Source organism: Halichondria panicea, chromosome 6, assembly GCF_963675165.1.
Source record: "Halichondria panicea chromosome 6, odHalPani1.1, whole genome shotgun sequence".
In the NCBI taxonomy this organism is placed as follows: Eukaryota; Metazoa; Porifera; class Demospongiae; order Suberitida; family Halichondriidae; genus Halichondria; species Halichondria panicea.
In genome coordinates this window covers 6240079-6260670 of record NC_087382.1, presented here as the reverse complement: position 1 = coordinate 6260670, position 20592 = coordinate 6240079, and the positions used below count along the sequence as shown (strand labels likewise).

At 41.7% G+C, this 20592-nt stretch overlaps 2 protein-coding genes across 6 annotated transcripts; one reads left to right on the top strand and one right to left on the bottom strand.

Moving 5' to 3' along the window:
* The first annotated feature begins 1546 nt into the window (after positions 1-1546).
* Positions 1547-9509, top strand: LOC135336792 (uncharacterized). Its single transcript, XM_064532654.1, has 3 exons — positions 1547-3582; positions 7467-7690; positions 9282-9509. Exons 1-3 carry the CDS (start codon positions 3513-3515, stop codon positions 9444-9446), a joined length of 459 nt encoding a protein of 152 aa, XP_064388724.1. The 5' UTR covers positions 1547-3512; the 3' UTR covers positions 9447-9509.
* Positions 9510-11016: 1507 nt separating this feature from the next.
* LOC135337127 (PH and SEC7 domain-containing protein 1-like) lies at positions 11017-20584 on the bottom strand. Of its 5 annotated transcripts, none has more exons than XM_064533032.1 (22): positions 20425-20574; positions 18732-18835; positions 18263-18419; positions 17601-17667; positions 16934-17007; positions 16343-16500; positions 15793-15927; positions 15599-15683; positions 15286-15507; positions 14630-14800; positions 14228-14406; positions 13878-14071; positions 13613-13671; positions 13466-13549; positions 13312-13355; positions 13169-13229; positions 12984-13107; positions 12845-12915; positions 12641-12786; positions 12007-12160; positions 11621-11722; positions 11017-11525 (listed from the first exon to the last, which is right to left on the bottom strand). In XM_064533032.1, the coding sequence occupies exons 2-22, from the start codon at positions 18773-18775 to the stop codon at positions 11235-11237; spliced, it is 2622 nt and encodes an 873-aa protein (XP_064389102.1). In that variant the 5' UTR covers positions 18776-18835; positions 20425-20574; the 3' UTR covers positions 11017-11234. The 5 variants fall into 5 exon arrangements, with proteins under 5 accessions (XP_064389102.1, XP_064389104.1, XP_064389107.1 ...); XM_064533034.1 differs by having other exon boundaries at positions 20410-20571; XM_064533037.1 differs by lacking the exon at positions 18732-18835 and adding an exon at positions 19510-19575 and having other exon boundaries at positions 20425-20571.
* Between the last annotated feature and the right edge of the window lie 8 nt (positions 20585-20592).

Here is a 20592-nt window from a genome sequence, read left to right as displayed (position 1 = left end):
TCATCTTCTGACTGCAGTACTATACTGTATCAGTAGCTAGAGATGGTGCAAATAATTTATAATGTGTGTAGTTTGCATGTGTCTGGAATCGTTTGAGAAAACGAGAAATCATTGTTCAAGATGATGTTGCTCTCTCTCATAGCCCTCGATTCTGTAGTGCAGTATTCAAATGGCTGATATGCTTGTCGCCGCTCAATCAAATAGCTGGCGTGGTGTCAGTATTATTATGCTGCTCGTATGGTCGCTGTAAACTTGTCTTAGCTATCAGTAGTTTTACAGTTCCTCGGCTGAAAATGTCACTCAGCCGAGAGTTTGAATTCTTCCTTGTGATAACAAAAGTTCAGGAGAGTTAGTTAGTACACAAGTTTTAGGTGCATTACACAACAAAGAAAACTGTTTATTCTCTGAAACCACAAATATTTCCCAAATCACACTACATGCATCCCACAACCTCTGTCCCACAACATATCTCATGATCCATTGGAATCCCAGAACCAAACTTGTCGCACTTCAAGAGAATGGTATGAGGAACATGATACACAAAAAATTACAGGGAAAAAACAGCGCTTTTTGAGAAGTCAGAGTTCAAAGAACACTAATTAGAATACCTAAAATTTATCAAGTGAAGCCGTACAACATACTTAAATGATACGGAATTTCTTAGGCAACAAGATGATATACATTCTTAGTCTTGAATGTTAATGGTTAGAAAGTTACAGTTTAAACAGCAGCCAGTTTCTAAAAGTGGGGTTTTTCAATCTCAGAAGCCATTATTGTTTACAAACCCAAAATCTGAGATGTTATCATACCATTCCTCGTACATACATGTATACCAAGTTTCGTGCAATTCTGAAGACGTCACGCTTTAAATTTCGTTGAATTGGTATGGAATGACCCTAGTGCAACTTGGATCATTATAAAGTCATCTCAACTTAATACTGATACTGGATAGATGCTCTCCTCCCCCATACTAAGATTGTACATGTATATAGTCATAGTAACCCTAGGCGCTCCAGCCCCTGGAGCCCCCCCCCCCTTTCCTACGCCACTGCTTAGCCCAGAAGAGTCATGCCATACTTCTAAGTCTAGGCTTCTTTGCATGCTGTGATATCAATCCTAGACTTAGTCCACAGTTTGTCTCAGTCATGTACCACTGTGCAAATGTTTCAGCATGCCTCCTGTGTCCAGTCTGGTTTAGTTTTTTATTGCTCCTGAGTTGTAGACAGTACATGCATTGCATTTTTTTTATATCACTCTTGATCTTGTGGTTTCTTCACTTTTTAATGCTAGCTAGTACAATCAAGGTCAAAGGTCATTCCAGTGTTCCAGTCCAGTATCCAGTGCAGTCCAGTGATACAGTGGTTTTCCTTACCTTTGCATACTGCAAGAGCACTGCAACCACAATGTAGTAAATATAATATTTTGGTTGGCTTCTGTTACGATTGTTAGTAACAAGCCAACAAAATTACTTGCTATGGCCTGCAAAATGCAAACTGTAACTGGTTTAATTTGGCAATTTCAAAACTGCCAAATTAGTGGACCTAATTTATGGGGTGCCGTTTGTGTCAAAATGCTAATTTTATCCACTTATGCAGAAGTACACTGACTTATACACAAGTGCACAGACTTATACGCAAGTGCACCGACTTATACGCAAGTGCACAGACTTATACACAAGTGCACCGACTTATACACAAGTGCACAGACTTATACATATAACCTGACTTGTACAAGTACTTTGACTTATGCACAAGTATGCTGACTTATGCACAAGTGCACTGACTTATGCACAAGTGCACCGACTTATGCACAAGTCAGGAGCGTAGCCAGGATTTCTTGGAAGAGGGGGCAAAACCTATCAGTCGCGCGCAGCGCCGAAATTTTGACCGGAAGCCACGCCTCTTAATTATGACATCATAATTGACTTCTCTATTTAGTTGGGTACCGGTGTCATAAAATTTTAGGCCCCCCCCGGGCCTAGAATTTTAACATTTTAGGCCCCCTCTTAAAATTTTAGGCCCCCCATTAACAGCACAACAGCGGTAACATTATGTGACAGTGCATTCTCAAAATACACCAATACAGTCTTCTATGGTCTTCACAGTCTATGCAGTGCCAGTTACTGAATGCAGCTCTCCTCACACACACATTTCATGCATGTACAGTAGTATACCACTGGTCTCACAGCCATCACACTGCACCATGTCATTCTATGAATCAGGCCTCATGCAGCACGAAGCACATAGGTGCCAACTGTCCCGAATTGGTCAGGACTGTCCAAGATTACCCTTGTCCCGAAAGGAAACTGCTATTGTGATTCCACCATGATACAACAGTTTCTCTCTTGACTTCTATCTGTGATTCCACATTACTTGAGAGCTGAGCCAGTGATGCTATTGGGGCATCCCCACAACAATTTACATCTTCTATGTATAGGAAAACATGGAGGAAGATATGAATTGTTGTCTTTGCACTGAAATTGTGTGTTTTATACTTTTTTGTCCTGAAATTTGGCTGAGAAAGTAAGCACAAAGTTGCAAATATGGTGATAGCTATGCAACAACATCGATTGTCTTACAGGCAGTCCAACATTGCAGAGCTGCATCAAAGCATTTAACTCTTATAGGTAAAGCATGAGTAACTTGAAAGGTAAATCTTCCTTCACTTTGAATTCCATGATAGAATAATAATGCAAACATTTTTGCTACTTTGATACAGAGTCTTTGCATGCATGCAGTCTCTTTGATGCTTTGTCAACTAATAGAGCTAACCTTACCATATTATTATATCTCTTTGACTTTGTTCTATCGTGCAGAAAAGGATCTAGAATGTTAACAGTTTGGACCCCCTGGGGGGCCTAAACTGTTAACATTCTAGACCCGGGGGGCACAAAATTTTTAAATTGTAGGCCCGGGGGGGGCCTAAACATGGGGGGGCCCAAAATTTTATGACACCGGGTGTGGCCTGATGTTTAGTTTAGCAAAGAACAAGAACAGTCTATAGATTTAGACCAGAATAGCTCACAGTTTAGGGACTAAATCGTTTTGCTTGCCTACTAGCTAGCTAACTCAAGGGGTTACTACTCTACTTTCACAGCACTCCTTCTATAATTATAATGCTTGAGGTCAACAAGCTGCTTTTGGAAATATCCAATTTTGAGCCTAGTAAATCAATCCCTTGAGATATACTGCAATCTGATTGGAGCTGGTGGAATTGTTGGAATTCCAACAACAGAATAAAACTGTGGATAGGCTTGATTCCCGACCTCCTTCCGGGCAACGGTAGAGGGCGGCGGCGCCCGACTAGTGCCTAATTGGCCATTTTAATTAGATTCTTATGAGCGCACGTGATAAAACCTGACGGTGGATGACGCGCGTCCAGCCTCCTCTGAATAGAGACACCTAGACTGGGGGCGACAGCCGCCCGAGCTCGCGCACGCGAGCGGCTGTCGCCGCCAGTCTAAGAGACACCCATCAATTAATGCTGGAATTCAAATATAGACTATCAAACTCATGGAGCGGGAGAGGAAGACTCTGCTTGGCCTGGAGGAAGGAAGGAGACCGCCACCGCCAGCAGCAGATGGTATGATATTGGCTCAGATTATAAACTGTATGTTTAGGCAAAGTAGATTCCTTGTTTCTCATCAGCCTCCCGCTTGTGATAAAAGTAGCCTACTCGACTTTCATCTACCGTAATCGTTCTAATTATAGAATCGCCCTGTTACCTTAAGGTGATCTATTTTCGCTAGTATTAATTTCTGCTATTTTTGCGAATGAGAGTAAAATCGCAAAAATTTGTACTTGAAGATAATTGGAAATTGCAATGAATCTCATTAAAACACTTGCGAGTGATTAGAAACGTTACTGCAGAACAACCACAAAGCTGCGGACCACGAAGTTATTGCGGAACAACCACGATATTAATTAATTTCATGAGCAATTAGCAGAATTTAATACAATGGAACCCCTCTATAACGGACACCTTTGGGGAACAATGTTTGGCCCTTATACAGAGGTGGCCTTTGTTGAGAGGTTGTACAAACTATTCATTTGGGACCTGGGTGCCTGGCCTTTATATAGCAGCTGGCCTTTATTCGGAGGTGGTTGTTAACAAAGGTTCCACTGTACCAGCAAAATGAGCTCAACAGTGAAATCGCAAACAAATAATTATGTCACTTTAAGGTAAATACAAGCATCAACTGTATATGTAGTTGCATGAGCGTGGCCCGACCGTCCCTGACGGGAGGTTGGGTTTCAAGCTAATGTCAGGATTTGTCTTGCTGCATTATGTAACACGCTGATAACAGCTATGAATATTATTATTCTGATGTGGATGTTAACCATACCTTGCTTGCAGTTGCACAACCAGACGTGACGCCGACCACACTAGAAATACAGTGATCTGATTGGGCTGCAACCAAAGACAAATCCTGACATTGCCCAACTACACCAACTGTCGAATTCGCTGTTCTAATTAATATGGTGCTTAGCTAATTAGAACGTACGTGTATTCTCCCAATGGCCTAAAAAGTTATTTACGGTTACAGTAAACCGTTTGGTCATTAATTATTCATGAGCTAGATCTTGATCAAGAATGAGCTGGAAGTCCAGCTGATCGAAACGCAGTAGTCATTTCATGGCTCGAATAGACATTTTACTAGATAGCTTAGGTACAGCTAGTTTACTGTAGCTTCACTATAAGTATGCAAGGAGCCAGTTCTTTGAGCTGAGTTTGAGCTTTGTTATCAACTGTTTCGAATTCACTCGAATTGGTAAGAAATAAGAACCATTCTAGATCTGTAATTCTTTTACAACTCTAAATAAGCACTATTTCCATATTCAAATTAATTTTTTTGGTGCTATAATTAGAACGATTACGGTATTGCTCTAAAGCATTGACACACCCCTTAATTTCTTAATCATGGGGAAAGTGAAGTTCCATGTGCTTTTTAAAACATTGGAGAAAAATATGGAAAAGCAATGTGCAGGTTTTGAACCAATCTGTATTTATTGTGCTTCTGAGAATGTTCATGACTGTGAATCAAAAAGAGATCGTTGTTTATGCTGTGTAAATTCATAGATTGAAGAATTAGAGGGAGGATTGGAGACGGAGTGGTGCACGTGATGCTTTTACATTGAATCTGCAGTGGAGCCTCGAAAACTATCCATGCTACGCCCTAGCTACCGTATTACTAGAATGTTTTGCGAGCATCAAATATTTGCGAACTTTGCGCGATGGTTGATAAATTCGCAACAATAAAATCCATAAAATCTAGTAAATACACATGTTCCTTACCAGAACGCAATAGTTAGATCGCAAAGGGTCAAATTTTCTGCTGATCTGGCTCATTCGCAAAGGTTTTTCACCAGCAAAACATTCTAGTAATACGGTATGGTAACTCCCTCAAGTTGTATTTCCTCGAGACGCCATCTCTTTCAGCAATTTATAACACTCCTATAGTCTGTGAGCCACGTGTAGTACTTGTTAATGACTGACCACACCCAGTAAAAAAAGACACTCCAATAAAGTTATATGTTCCCGGTCCCAAGGCTGTTTTAAAGCTAATGGAACATGTAGCGTGTCGAGCGTGCTGGTTATGACTACTACATTGAAATATAAGTTAGTTGCATGGACTGAGCACAGTTACTTTATGCACTGTGTATAGAAATAGGTATTGTTGTGATTGCCTGCAGCGTAGCGCAGATGTTACTCGAGGGTACCAACCGTTTCCAATCCCTCTAACTCAGAGGAGGTTGGGCGCGCATCATACTTTGTAATGATAGATCATGTGATAAATGATGAATTAGTCATGTCAGCACTTTCTTTCTGCTGAGTCCACCAGTAATTTTGTTTGCGTGATAGTGTAGATTCCGCAGTAGGAAGATGGAAGGCAATCCCCTGTCAACACTTGAGGCCACAGCATCAGCTGGTTGATTTTCACCTTGGTCAATAGCAAGCTTTTGCTCTGAACACTGCTGAGCCTGAGAGGCTAATGTTTGAAGAGGAATTCTTCTCTTCTGAGGCCGTATAGGTGTTAGCAAAGTGGGACTGGAAACATGCTTCGGTGTTTTAATCTAGATAGCTGCAGCCAAAATAGCAACTCTTCCTGTAAAAACTAGTCTAAGTGTTAGAGCCACCTTTCACAATATCGCCACCAGCCTACCACCCTTACCTAATCAATGTACACCGTCTCAAATATCAAATGAACATTCATATGGACAGCAACAATATAAATACGATACTACATAAAATTAATATAGCAATTAATGTTTGCGTGTCATGTTTTGAACAATGTCACTCCATATTCCTCTTTTTATAATCTTTATTCCACAATACCAACCAGGAGACCGCCAATGCAATACAAATTTCGTCCAATCTAAACAATTCTGTCCTCGTGCATTGCTTGGTGGACACTCTCTAATACTTCTCTAACGAGGTATCCTTATACGATTCCATTTTGAGCCAAGAAAAACTTGAACTGCTATGGCACGTGTGTCGTACCGATTCGATGCCTCGTGTAGTACTCTTACTTCAATGGGTATGCTTTGACTGTGTAGTCGTAGTCGATTTACTTCAGCCAGATGCTTTTGATACTGCTCCTCTTTTGCAGATCCAATACACTTAAAAACAAACACCTTCTTGGTCATTGACATCATCAATTAGGTGATCGACATCAGCAGCAGCAGCTGTACTATTTGTCGTAGACATTGATGGTATATCTGGTGGTAAAATATTCCAAACAACAAACACTTCGTTAATTGTTGAACGTGTTAAAATTACCAAGCTCTACATTTGACCTCATAAATTCATCCATAGGAATAAGAAAACTATTCTTACAGCCAGTGCACACAACCGTGCACACTGGTATCATATAGTGTTCGCCTTCACTAGCTCAGAAGTTTCTCGAATGTATCCATCATAGCTAGTCATGCTGTTGTCCTTTGCGTACTTAAAGTGGGTAAATTTGACTTTTAGGACTGGAAAACTAGGCACAGTATAGTCAATTATTACCTCTCCTCGGTTATGTATGAACAGAAGAGTATGATCATCAACCTCTTATCCACAACTCTGAGGCTTTCCAACAATAGCTGCAACTGCCATGATGCCCACTCGCGATCGCACGCCGTAGCTTGCTGTGTACATACGCGAGCAATCAGCCAACTCCACTTGAAGTACGTCTCACATGATTTTAGGACTCTGAATGACGCGCGTCCAACCTCCTCTGCCTCTAACTCTTCAATCTATGTTAAATTCCAAGAACGTTAGTTTTTCTGTGGTCATTCTAAGAATTTTGACAATAATGACCTGCCCTTGACAAAATTGAGGAAGTGGCTGATGAGAAACAACGAATCTATATACTTTGCCTGCATGGCCTTAATTTAATGACTGTGTGCATTTAATGACTTTCTAGGCAGTTTGTTTAGTATATTATTTACTCTACACTTAGTTATAGTTAATCTGTACAGGAGGGTCCCCGTCAGCACCCCCTGGAGGAGCAATAGCCCCGCCCCCATACCCCGGCCGAGGAGGATATGGGGGCGTGGTCTCCCAACATCCATTTATGCCACCTTCTTATAACATTGCTAACCAGATTGATGTGAAGCCACCTAACTACATGGTCTTCAACACTTTCGTTGCAGTCTGTTGTTGTCTCTTGTTTGGATCAGTGGGTCTCTACTTGGGATCGCAAGTAAGGGCAGTATATTTGTCAAAGGGAGTGTAGTATTTTGTACTACAATATATACGTTGCAAAGTTTGACTGAGACATAAATTATTGAACATTAATGTCTCAGAGATGATGTCAGTAAAGGTATGATTTCGCACCTCAGGGGCGGATCTAACTGCATGGTAGCAGAGGTGTGCTCAAGCACCCCCTGACCTCCAAACTAACGGCCATTATATCAAATTTGACTGTAAACAAAGAGCCGTAATAGCGAGAGTCCACTGCATGTACCCAGAGGAAGTTGGTCACAATCATATCAAAATGTTTTACGGAGGAATGTGTGTGCACAGAGACAGGAAACTTTCAGAGAAAAGTACCTATCCTAGCTAAGCCAAAAGGCTGCAAACGCTCGTAGCCTTACTAGTAAATGATGCTAATAACACTCAGTGATACTAGAAAGTGAGTAGCACACTGTAAGCTAGTCTTTTGTTAATATAGCAGGCTAAGGGTAGAATCAAGAGTAGATAAGAGTATATAAGAGTGTTGAACTCCTGTAGTAAACGTGAAACTGCATTTGCCTTAAATTGCGTCATCACTGCTGACAAAGGCTGTTGAGTAAACTGAGTGATTGACATTGAGTCCAGTCCATTAACTATCACTTGCCCACCGGATTGTGAAATCGGTGAATGTATTGCCAGTATAGGTAAATTGTTTGGGACTGTGGGACTCAGTGTAGGACAGTACATGTAAGTACCGCAGGAGCATAGCCAGGATTTTTTGGAAGAGGACTGCATGTGGTCTGTGGTTTGTAGCACTGCCTGTATCAGGAACTGTGCAATCAGCATGTGTGGTTTCTGGGAAGTGTTGCTAACATAACAAATCATTACTAGAATGTTTTGCGAGCATCAATCGCGAATTTTGCGAGAGTTGATCAATAAAATTCGCAAAACCAAAATTATTACTAGTAAATACACACGATCCTTGCCAGAACGCAATAGTTAGATCACAAAGGGTCTAATTTTCTGTTGATTTGGCTCATTTGCAAAGATTTTTCACCTGCAAAATATTCAAGGAATAAGGAATACGGTACTGATTACTATCAAGTGATGACGCAATACAAGGCAATTGCTGTTACTGTAGTTCAACACTCTTACTCTTGGTAGAATGCTATCCTATGGGCTAGAAACCTTCAATTGAACTCTGTTCGTTGTGATGTCATTGTTTTACTGAGCATATACGATGTTATCCAAAGCCCCCAGATACCGGGGTGAGATTTAGCGCATGCACAAGCAGTCGATACCAGGCCCACTTCCCTGATGAAGTGTGGGCGTTTTACAACATAGTATGACAGAGTCAGACAACAACACGTTAAACTTTGTATAGTAGTTGCTTACTCCCCTTCATGTACTCTTGGACTAACAGGAGACGTAATATAAGAAACAAGAATGCTCAGGAATGCAAAAATGAGATAAAAGTACCGACTCGGCGGGTTGTGTTCTTTTTATGGCTTCTAGTGCATTTACAGTGGAGGTTACAAAGAAAATTAGAAGATTAATTAACGTGACCAACCTCCTCTCATTGTTTTGTACAATCGCATTAATACTTTGCTTTTTCACAGATTGAAAAACATTGGAAGCAAGGCAACAGAGAGTTAGCTTATTATCGCTCTAAGAACGCCAAGAGATGGGGCATTGGAGGGATAAGTTGTGGAGTCGTCATTTATATCATTATACTGATTTATATTGCCATTTTCTCTGTCATCATAAAAACTGTCACCTATTAGAGAATTTAAATTTATGATTTCACAGTATAGGTTCGTTAAACTTTGTATACATATCTTCGTTACAAGAACTACCGGTATTTAACTATCTAACTACCAATTAAGAGTTCATTAGGAAGAGTACGCAACTCCAATACCGTATAGCGGGTAATTTTCGTAGGGTAAAATATTCGTTATTTTCGTGGGCAAGCTGACCTTCACGAAATTTTAACGTAGGCGTGGCTTACCGGAATGCAGTGCAGGCAACGAGACTAAATGAAATTTTTACTCATAAAAACCACCGTTTCTTGAGTTGAACGAATTACTGTACACAAAAGGCATTCCTCCAGACCTACGTGACAGATACTAGCTGTTGTAACAGCAACTAGCAGGAAAGGCAATGAATAAAATTAGTAACTCATTGCCTTTCAGGAATAGCTTTGCTGAGATGGCAGACAAAGACACTCTCAGGCAGCAGGTAGAGAGAGTACACAACTGCTGCTAAAGGCTGTGGACAGACTCGAGTCTCCAACTTCGAGGCTTGGGTTTGGGAAGCAAACATATAGAGCTCGAGCTAGACGGCACTGGCAAGGCACTTAAGATTGACTGGTTACTAGACCTAACCCTCCCCTTGCATGTTGACTCAAGTCTGTCCACAGCCTTTAGCAGCAGCTTTGTACTCTCTACTACCTGCTGCATGCCTGAGAGTGTCTTTGTCTGCCATCTTGCCTCCACCATGTGCTTAAAAGTGGAGGCAAGAAAGAAGATCTCACTACAGTGCATGTCTGCCCATTTGTTGCCTGCTGCATGTTGCTCTGCATTGCTTTCCGAAACACAACAAACATCAAATACACCTCTCTGTAAAAAGGAACCTGTCTTACAAAATGAAAAACTCTATAAAAATTGCACCCCTATTTTTTTAAACACACCTTTGTAAAAAAACATTAACAGCACCCATTTTTACACTTCTGTAAAACAGTATCAATTTTTTTAAAACACACCTAGGGCCACTGTTAGTTACATACTTGTTTCATATGAGAATACTAGCTCGACCCGATGAAGGACGGAGTCTGAACAATGATTTTTTTGATGCACTGGCTTTTTGGTGCACAACTTGCACATGGCCTTAATTGAGGAGGTGAGCAAAACCGAGGAGGGAGGTTGATCTGACACAAGTATGCAACTAACAGTGCGTGGCCTAGTTTAACTTTTTACTGCTAATTTTGGCGGCAATCACCGATGCAGCCATGGTTTAAACTTTTGGCATCAATCGTTTTTAACAATCATGGTCGATAATTACCCACTCCTTAAGTTTCCCTGATTCTGCAACTTTTTATGCAAAAAATATTCATCAAATCATGATATAATAATAATTATGTGTTAAAACGCTATTAGTAGCTTTATGTTATGTAGCTTTGGCACCTCCACCGAGGTATATATCAGCACTCGCGGTGCTTTCATTGTATTGGCATAATTATGGCAATTCTTGTAATTCTCCGCTAACTGTCCCCCTCTCTCCCCGTGCTGTGATATATGTAGGACATACAGCTGATAGGATATACATTTTTTTCAATTACCGTAAGTAAGCTTATAGTGAAGGATTTCAATAATTAAGCACCACAATTATAATTGTACACACATGTAATCTGTTTAAATAGAATCAAGAAACATCTACTACAGAGTGATAAAATTTTGCAAAATTAAAAAGGAATGCAGAATGATAACATTGCACATAATTCTGTACATGGTAGCATACATTCAAATGTAATTGCCACTAACACACACAAGTTAGTCCAAGGCTAACAAATTTCCCTAGCTCCTTTTACCTCTACCTGAAGCCAGAGGAGAACTAGATTGAACAGCACCTCTTAGATCAAGGTGAGAGCTCTTTCTGTACGAGGAAGGGGAGTGAGGGCTACGTACATTCAGGTCCAAGTCGTGACTGGTCCCAGTGACCGCCAGAGTGCTCACACTTGGGGAGGGTACCAGACCAGAGGGTAGTGGAGCATTGAAGTTCACCAACTCACTACTGGTAAGTGAGGCGTAGTAGATACGGTAACAGTTCATTTGGTACTGGAGAAACTCATACTTGTCAAACCACACCTGCACAAAATGGAAGTACTCAACCATGTTTACCAAGCACATTTTGTTTGCTATTCAAACTTTTACTTCTACAATGTACTCAACCATCTTTATACCTGTAGTAAGTTGTGCTTGGCTTTGCTACCAGTTGGCTTGTAGGCTTGGTGCTCCTCCATCTCCTTCTCCAGTGACTTTATTCTCGCCACATGAGACTCAACCTGGAGCAATAATTACACCAAATAATTCATTGCTATCACTTTTCTGTGAGTTCATTAAGCACTGATTTACGAATACGTGTACTGTATACTCTTGTTCGGCGAAAGTTTGGGAAGTCATAAACAGGTGCTATACATGGAACTTTATACAGAAAGGAGGATTTACAGTATTGTTTGCCTGCTTAGGCAATACCTAGTTATTAAGGTACGAAGCCTATAGGAGTGATACATGCACAATGACTACACTAAAGGAAATGTATAGAGCCATGTCTAGTTCAAACCCTCACTTGTTGGTCAATTGTGTTCTTGGTGGGGGCAAGGGGGAAGGTGGGTCGAGAAAATGTGGCACTTGACGACATTGGGGCAGGTAGAGGAGCCGAGGAATAGAGAGCAGATGCTTTGTTTATGGCTCCTATCCACTGCTGCATGTCTGTCACATCACTATAGCACGGGGAAGGGGACAATGAATCAGTCAGTATACATGACATATATGTACTACTGTATAGCGCGAAATTTTCGAGGCACTCATATTTCGTGGAATGGCCTCTAAAAGCATTGCGTTGCACAATGTTCGTGGAATGAACGAATGACTGCTTACCGGAAGCCAAGCCTTTCATCTTTGCACGTTATAACAGATAATTCTAATTAAAAAACAATTTTCGTGGACTTAATAGGATTACTAACCCACAAAATCAGCGAAAATTAAGCCCCTCGAAAATTTCACGCTATACAGTATGTGCAGGGGCGTAGCCAGGGGGGTGGGCTCATGGTGCTCAAGCACCCCCTTTCTATCTTAGGTCATAAATAAGAGGTGTGGTAACAAAACGTTTGCGTCCAATGGCTAAAACTTCACCCTCTGTCATATATTATAGCACACCCTTCCCAAAATCCTGGCCACGCCCCCTGGTGTGCCCCACTTACTTGGCTTGTAGGAGGAAGGAGTGCCAGTCAGACGTAGTCACTCTTAGCACAGAGTTCTTCTTGTTGTAGTCAAAGGCTCCCATGGCCAGACAGTGGCACACTGTTATGGCTCCACTGGTGTCCTCTAACTGAAGCTCTCCCTGTGGCTGAAACAACAAGAGCACAGTAATAGTTATACATGTACATGTGTACAGTTGTACATACCTCTCCAAAATAAAGAAGGAATCCTTTGAGGTATGCATAGTACGGCCTCCAGTTTCTCTTTCCTCTTTGCACTGTAGAGAGTAAATTGTGGGCAATTGAAAAACACACTACGGTCATAGTAAAAATGAATGCCACCTACCTTTCTTATGTGGTCCTTCCATAATGTTCTTTCTCAGTACGAATCCCTCTTTCAGGAGAGGAGCATTGTCTGACAACTCCACCTCAACAAACGTCCCAGGAATAGTCACATGATACACTCTCACCTTTTGGCACAAACAATAATTATTAAAGGTAGGGATTGTTGTGGACGTGTTATGCACTCACTGCTTCTTCATCCAGTAGCTCGTCACTGTGATTAGAATCAAGCAGCTCTTCTTCATCATCTCTGTTTGTGTGCGTGAGTGGGGAGGGGAGGGGGAGGGTAAAGATGTGTAGGGAATTACAGTACAGATAGTCAAGCGACTTACACGGCCCATTCCAGTGGTCTCTTTCTGATGTTGTTATAGTATTTCTGCATATAGGGAAGACAAAAACAGGTCACACAATACATCTGCACTGTGCTATACAAAATGAGCACTTGGTACACGATACGTGTACAAATTAATGATCTCAACAGCTCACTTTTAGAACGTCCCTGGGTAGTTTGACATCTATTCCTCCGAGGTTAGTTACAAAGTGTGCAAAGCTCATTTTGCTTCTGCCATGCTGCATGGAGAAAATGAAAAACCATAGGTCACTACAATACTAGTGACAGTAGATTATACTCACATCAGTGTGAAGGTCTGTGTTGAGCAGTAGCAGCGCCACAGTCAATCCATGGACACTGTCTGTACATGTATTGGAGTAGATGTACATATAGGTGAATTGGTAAGGATCACACACCCTACTTGTGCTTGAAAACAGTGAAAACACTGGGGAGGCTAATGACTTACACAAACGTATACAATGTGGGGTTGGGGGGGGGGGGGGGGTTTGAAATGCGTACTTAGTGCATGTAACTAACAATAATCCTTAATCTGCACACATGCAATACCTGAGTTAGGGAAAACGTCAGGGTTTGCAGAGAAGTATCGGTCTGAGAAGTGTACCATGACTCTCTCCCTCTCTTGTGACTCCCCAGTGAGCATGAAGGAGGAGAGGAATTGACGGAGACTCTCATCCAGGGACAGGCCCTCAAACTCAAAGAACTTCAGGTACTCCTTAGCCACAATTAGACCAAACTCTGACCTGTGACGACGAAAAACATGGACTTGTACATTCTTAGAGTGCACACTGTATGCACATTCTGTGTACTAAGTACTGCCAATTTCTGATGATAATGATGTTTAGTCTAAAATTTGTGTTAGATGTATTATTTTGGGCTTTTGACCAACCACCACTTACGGGTCAGCCAGTTTCTGTGCGATCTCACTCTTCTTGAACCCGTCCAGCATGTACAGTCTACGAGCCAGGGACACAGCCATTGTGTACGGGTCATCCTTTTTAGACGGGTGACTTCGGTTGGGAGAGTTGCGATACATCTTCATCAGCTCTTCTTTTTTATGCTCGTCCACTAGAGGGGCCTGAGAATCAGAAATAGGACAGGTAATTTTGAGATATGAGAAATAATTTGCAATTTTCAAACCTGTACAACACAGAATTGCCTCTACATGTACATAAATTTCGCGCTATACAGTACCCACGTTGCAATCCGCCCTTAGCTATGTTCGTGGAACAATTTTCGTGGAGGCCTTGAACATTCCGTGCTATAAGGTATGTCACAAATTTAGTCATCTAAATGCTCACCCTTCCTTTTCCTGGTGACTGCTGAGACGAGCTTGACGACTGACTATCAACTGACTGAGCTCGGGGCTCTTCACCTTGTTCTTTAGTGCCTTCATCAGTGGGTGTGGCTTTAGAGGTCCTCTCAATTTCATCAATGAGAACAGCCTCTGACAATGATGCCCTGTTGTCCCCCTGCAATGAATTTTTTAACCGGGGCTACTCTACATGTACACTGTGCCTTAGGGTGACTGCAAGTACATACATGTACAATATGAGGACAATACATTTGATATTGGAAGTTCTTCAATCACTGCATGGAGTGTATATATGTACTGTGTATACACATAATTATAAGTAATAGCCTATAGCTAGGGCACACTGTACATGTACATGTCTTGTAACCACACAAATTGTTAGTACACATCCACACCCTACGTACATACGCATAAATATGGTCACGTTAGAGTACCATTCAATTACCGGCACAAGCTAATTTATACATTATAATGAGTGTTCAAGCACTAAAATGCACCGGGGCGGGGCATCTCTGGCTCGCTCAAAAAGCATTGGGTGTTATGAAAGAGGAGCTTCGAGAAAACGTATAGACACACAAATAATTTACATTTGTACATGTAGCAGCAGCGTACATGTACATGTTGATTGAAAGTAGGACTCACATTAACTGGACCAGACCACTTTGGAATCTGCACGGCACCTCCAGAATCGCATTCTGTTGTAGCATTGGACTCGAGTTCAGTCGACCTCAACCCCGTGGAGTCATGTGATGAAGTGTGGGGGGTGCCGTTGGGTGTAATGTTCTGTGCTGGTGTGCTGGTTGTGATGTGCTCTGGTGATGGACTAGCTTGACTGTTGGGAGAAGTTGAGGTTTTTTGAGGGGCCTGTAAGGATGGGGAGGGGCATAATCATAATCACTAGGTTACAGGGAGGTGATAGTAAAGATACGATGGTGGACGTGCACTCGATGCTCACATGTTTTGGTATCAATGCGCCTTCCCTGCCCTCAGATCCATTGCTGATTTGAGGAGAGGTGTCTCTGGGGGGAGTCTGTCTACCACTGGGGAAAGGGGAGGGGGATACATTTGAGTGCATTGACTTAATAACACTGAGCCACAAAAACTACACTGTGTGTAACATAAAGTCACTAGCTCCAAGCACATTCTCACCCTCTCCTGGGAGAGAGCTCCCTCTCATTTTCCAGTTCATTGTCCATTTTGCGTATCCCAATGATTTGGTTGTGGTAGACCTGTACTATCTCTCCACTTCCCTTCACATTCACTGACGGCTCCACTTCTATGATTCTACAGTGGAGAGGGTAGCATGTTACACTCTTCATTTTGACAGTCAACAAGACAGGACATTGACACAAAGAAAATCAACGATACCACATAAAATAAAGTCACTAAAATGTACCGTACGTAATAGATACAGCATGAGACCAAGTGTTTATGAAATATACAGGCACAAGCCCGACCGACATATCACAATGACCCTTTACCAAATCATGCCTCGAGGTTACGCAACCGGGTAATAAAAATAATATAACACGGAAGAGACTGTTTGATTTTATTACACCCTTGATACTTGACAACGTGATATAAATGTATATACATGTACAACACCACCTCCAGTAAAAAAAAAAAGAACATTCATTGCCTTGAATTTTGATTGGATGCAAAGAAATTTTTACACACAATGCACTACCCCTGGTCTCACTTGCTCATAATCTTCTTCTTCCTCTCTTCCTGTCCTAGTGGTCCCCCTATGGAGGTCTTCTTGACAGGTTTTCCATCACCAGGCCCCTCCCCACTGGCCGAGGCACGCTCCTTACGGATCGCTGCTCTACGTTCTTGTTTACGGAGGAGAGCTATCACCTGAGGGGGGGGGGAGGGGACACACAAAATGGGACACATTACATACTACACAATTCAGATGGTACTGCGCATACACAATGGAGATGGTACTGCGCATACACAATACCTAGAATTGTATACACAACAAATTTGCAGGGAATTAAACTGACGGATTTGGTAAGAATTGCCCAAATAGAATCCTTGCAGACAGCACTAATCAATTGCAACTGGCTTCCAAATTGTATTGTTCAGTATAGTGTATAAAATCTTTGGGAAAAGGTTTGGCTCTTACAAGCTTTTGTTAGGGGTTGTTTTGTATACAAACTGTTCATTTAGGACCTGGATGCCTGGCCTTTATAATAGCAGATGGCATTTCCTCAGGGGTTGTCATTAAGAGGGGCTCCAATGCGTAGGCCTATAGTATGGATAATGGTAGACCAGTGTGAACACTCACCTGTTGTCTCAGTTCCTCATCCTTGAGTAGAGTAAAGGTTGATGAACTAGGAGCAGTGCGGATCTTGTTCACCACTGTGAGTGTGAGTGTGTGTGTGTGTGTGTGTGTGTGTGTGTGTGTGTGTGTGTGTGTGTGTGTGTGCGTGTGTGCGTGTGTGGAGTGTGCTTGTGTTGAGGGAGTTGAACAAACTGCTTTCCTGACCACACTTCTATCTACATTTGTACATGTGCACTAATATAACATGAATGGCTACAAGAACAAATCTACTTGCAGGTCATGCAGTCGCCTATATTAGCATATCTGTGGTAGACTTCTATTGTGTACATGTCATGCTTTCTCAGTTCTGTACTTTCTAGTGAGTGTGAAGTACAATGTATGTGTGTGGGGGGGGGGGAGGGGGGGTGTGTGGGGGGAGTACTGTAAGAGAGCCTAGTATAGGTACAGTGTACATGTATACATGTAGGTGATGTACATGTATGGGTGAAACTTAAAACAGCCAGTAGAGGGGAACTTATTGATTGACCTCAATGCCACACTACCAGGAAGCTACAGCACACACAATGAGAGGGTGGGGACTACACAAAAAACACCACAGACACTACAATGGAACTGAGGGGCTTTCACATTCAGTCAGTGTGTTTGTGTGTGTGGGAGGGAGGGCACTCACAGTCTTTAGGAGTGAGTTCTCTCAGGTCTTCTCCATTCAAGTTAGTTAGTTTGTCACCAACTTTGACCTACATGTATGTACATGTACATAGTGATAAACCAAAGACAATGCATTGTGTACAGTAGTGAACACATGTACACTGAACAGGGCTCATCACCATTGGAGGTGGTAGATATACCGTATATCTTCTAATTTATCGGACACTTTTAATTACCCCGGACACTCTTTTGGGCAATTTTCGTTGTTCTAATACAACGGACACTCCAGTGCTTTAATATTACATTTGTTCTATATCCGGACAATACTTTGAAAAGTTCACCATTCACAGACGGCAAGTAAGACAAGACTTAGAGTGCTGCAGTTAGATAGCTTTGAGTAGCTAGTTTTAGATAGCTAGTGCAACTATTCAGTCGCACACTGGTCTAGCTAGCTCGCATGCAGCTGCTTGCTGGTTCTAATTATTCCGGACACTTCGCATGCTGTATAAAAATCTGTTCCAATTATACCCAGACAATTTCCAAAATAATTATTTTTGCTGTCCGATAAATTAGAAGATATACGGTATGCATGTAAGAGAGCACATCATCTATAGGGCTTCCCATCACAAACACCGTACTGGAATATACTCTAAGACAGCCATCACCCATTGCTAGTCCACTCACCAGGTTTGTTCTATCAGCTGGTCCCCCTGGGTCCACCTCACACACCACGGCTGGGAACTTGGTGCCATAGCCCCCAAGAATGGAGAGTCCAAACGACCCTAGCTGGCCATTAGCATCTCGTGGCCTCTCCAACTGAACCTGGTACTCCTCTGTCATACTGCAGGTATACATAAGAGGGTATCAATATTACCATATATCGGGTTTCGATTACGAAACTCTATAGATTGCGAATTGTTAGTTTTCGCATACATTGTAGATTGCAAACGAAAGACTTCTAAATGGAAAGAGGAAAGAGCATATGCACACAATTAGCATACTTGTATGCAATTCACAATAGTTAGAAACGCAAATAAGAAATAGGCATGCACTGTGTCATTTGCAATTGAATAACTAACTACGCATTCATGAAACTCGGTATAAGGTAGTTGGGGGAATTGCAGCCTTGAAAAAATGTCTCTGATTGTGTTACCTCATTTTCAGGCCAATCTTCTGTGCAGATTCAGCACCTTCCATTCTTCACTACATTCATTATCTCTGTGAGTGTCTCAGGGACTATTTCATGGGGTCTAGCTTCTATAATATTGCCATAGTCTGAGTGAATGCTGTGCTAATGTGTTTGGGTATCTAAACTAGGCATAACAAATGTTATGATGAAGTAAATACACACTATTATTGAAGTAAATGTACACCACTACGGAATGCTTATGAAATCATAATTATCATTGTGTTGCAGCCAAGATATGCAATCAGTAACAGTAGAACCTTCTTTAGTGGCCGTCCCTGAAAGGAGGCCAACTGCGATAATTATAAAGACCAGTCACGAGCCCTAAATTTTGTGTACAAAACAACCCGTGAACACAGGCCACCTGGCCACAACTTTGTCCCAAAGGTGTGTTCATTATACACATAAAGGGGATTTTACTGAATTAAGCACTTGAAGAGCCAGTATAAGTGACTAACACTGCATGACTACTCAGTTTGCTTTGTGAGGCAAATCACAGCCAAAGGTTTCCACATGAAATAAATGCCAAGTTCTGAGCAAATACACAAGGAATTGTAACATAAACAGGACGCAGTGATGCAAGATAAAGGGTATGTACAGACACTAAGCACTGTGTTGCCAACAAATTTACAGAAATTATCCAAACAATATCTAGGAATTCAGGCAGTCCACAGAGTTTTGCAAACTAGTACCACACATTATGCAATCAAATAACGAAACACATAGAATCAAAGGAGTCACTTACATGTGTTTAAGGGTCAGTTTCGTTACTTGGCGATGGGTATAACAGAGCTACACGTAATTGTTATTCCTATGTGGGTACAAATGCACACATAAAAGAGAAAGTTTGGCCTACACACAATCTATACTGGCTCAATATAAGCTCGTCAGGTGTACAAGTACAGTAAGCTAAACACTGAAATTGATATCATTGCAGTCTATACACATCATGCTATCATCTGCATGCTGTAATTACACACACACGCGCACACACAACGTCAACATGCACACACCACACACACACTAACACAAAGTACCTAATGTTCTATCAGTATCACTGTGTATAGTACAGTGTGTTCAAATCACAATGAACCGTATCACAGGTTCTCACACAGCGTTCAATACGTTAGTTATCTCTCGAATTGTGTGTTTGAATAAAGCCAGTGTACACTGTCACAACAGATGTCCGCTGTTCAGCTACAATGGGACTACAGTACGTGCACTCAGCACACATTAGTAAACACGGTAACGGATTATTAAGCCAATTTATAAAGGATTACACACACGGTAACGGACTATTAAGCAAAGTGAATTGAGTTATAGAGGATTCAAAGACTGTTAAGGAAAGTTCTAGGAGCATATACAGTTGGTGTAATGGGACAGGCCGCAATGTCACAGAACACAAGGGGTTTGTCTCGCCTACTGTAGCATAGTACGGCATACACATGACGGTATTGAAACGGCTCGGCTAAAATAACTTAGTGGATGGAAACCTTATGTAGGGTTTGATACTTGAGGCTACATGTGAGGGTAGACAAACACAAAGTGGCCATGCTGTGACCACTGGACTACACAGTTGTACATGCACTAGCTAGTCTTTAATACACAGTCCAGTATGCCTAGTTACAGTAATTGAAGTATTCACCTCTCAAAAACTCACTTCAGACAAATTCCCACACGTTAATTTCTGGTTCAAGGGTTACTGTTGCGTCTTGATATGATAGTGTAGTCCTTTCTACTTGCAACAGGTGATAATTAGCTCGAGAGAAGATGATTTGTATCTGGCTTGGCAACCCCAAAAGAATATTAATTTACGGAGAGGAGTGCC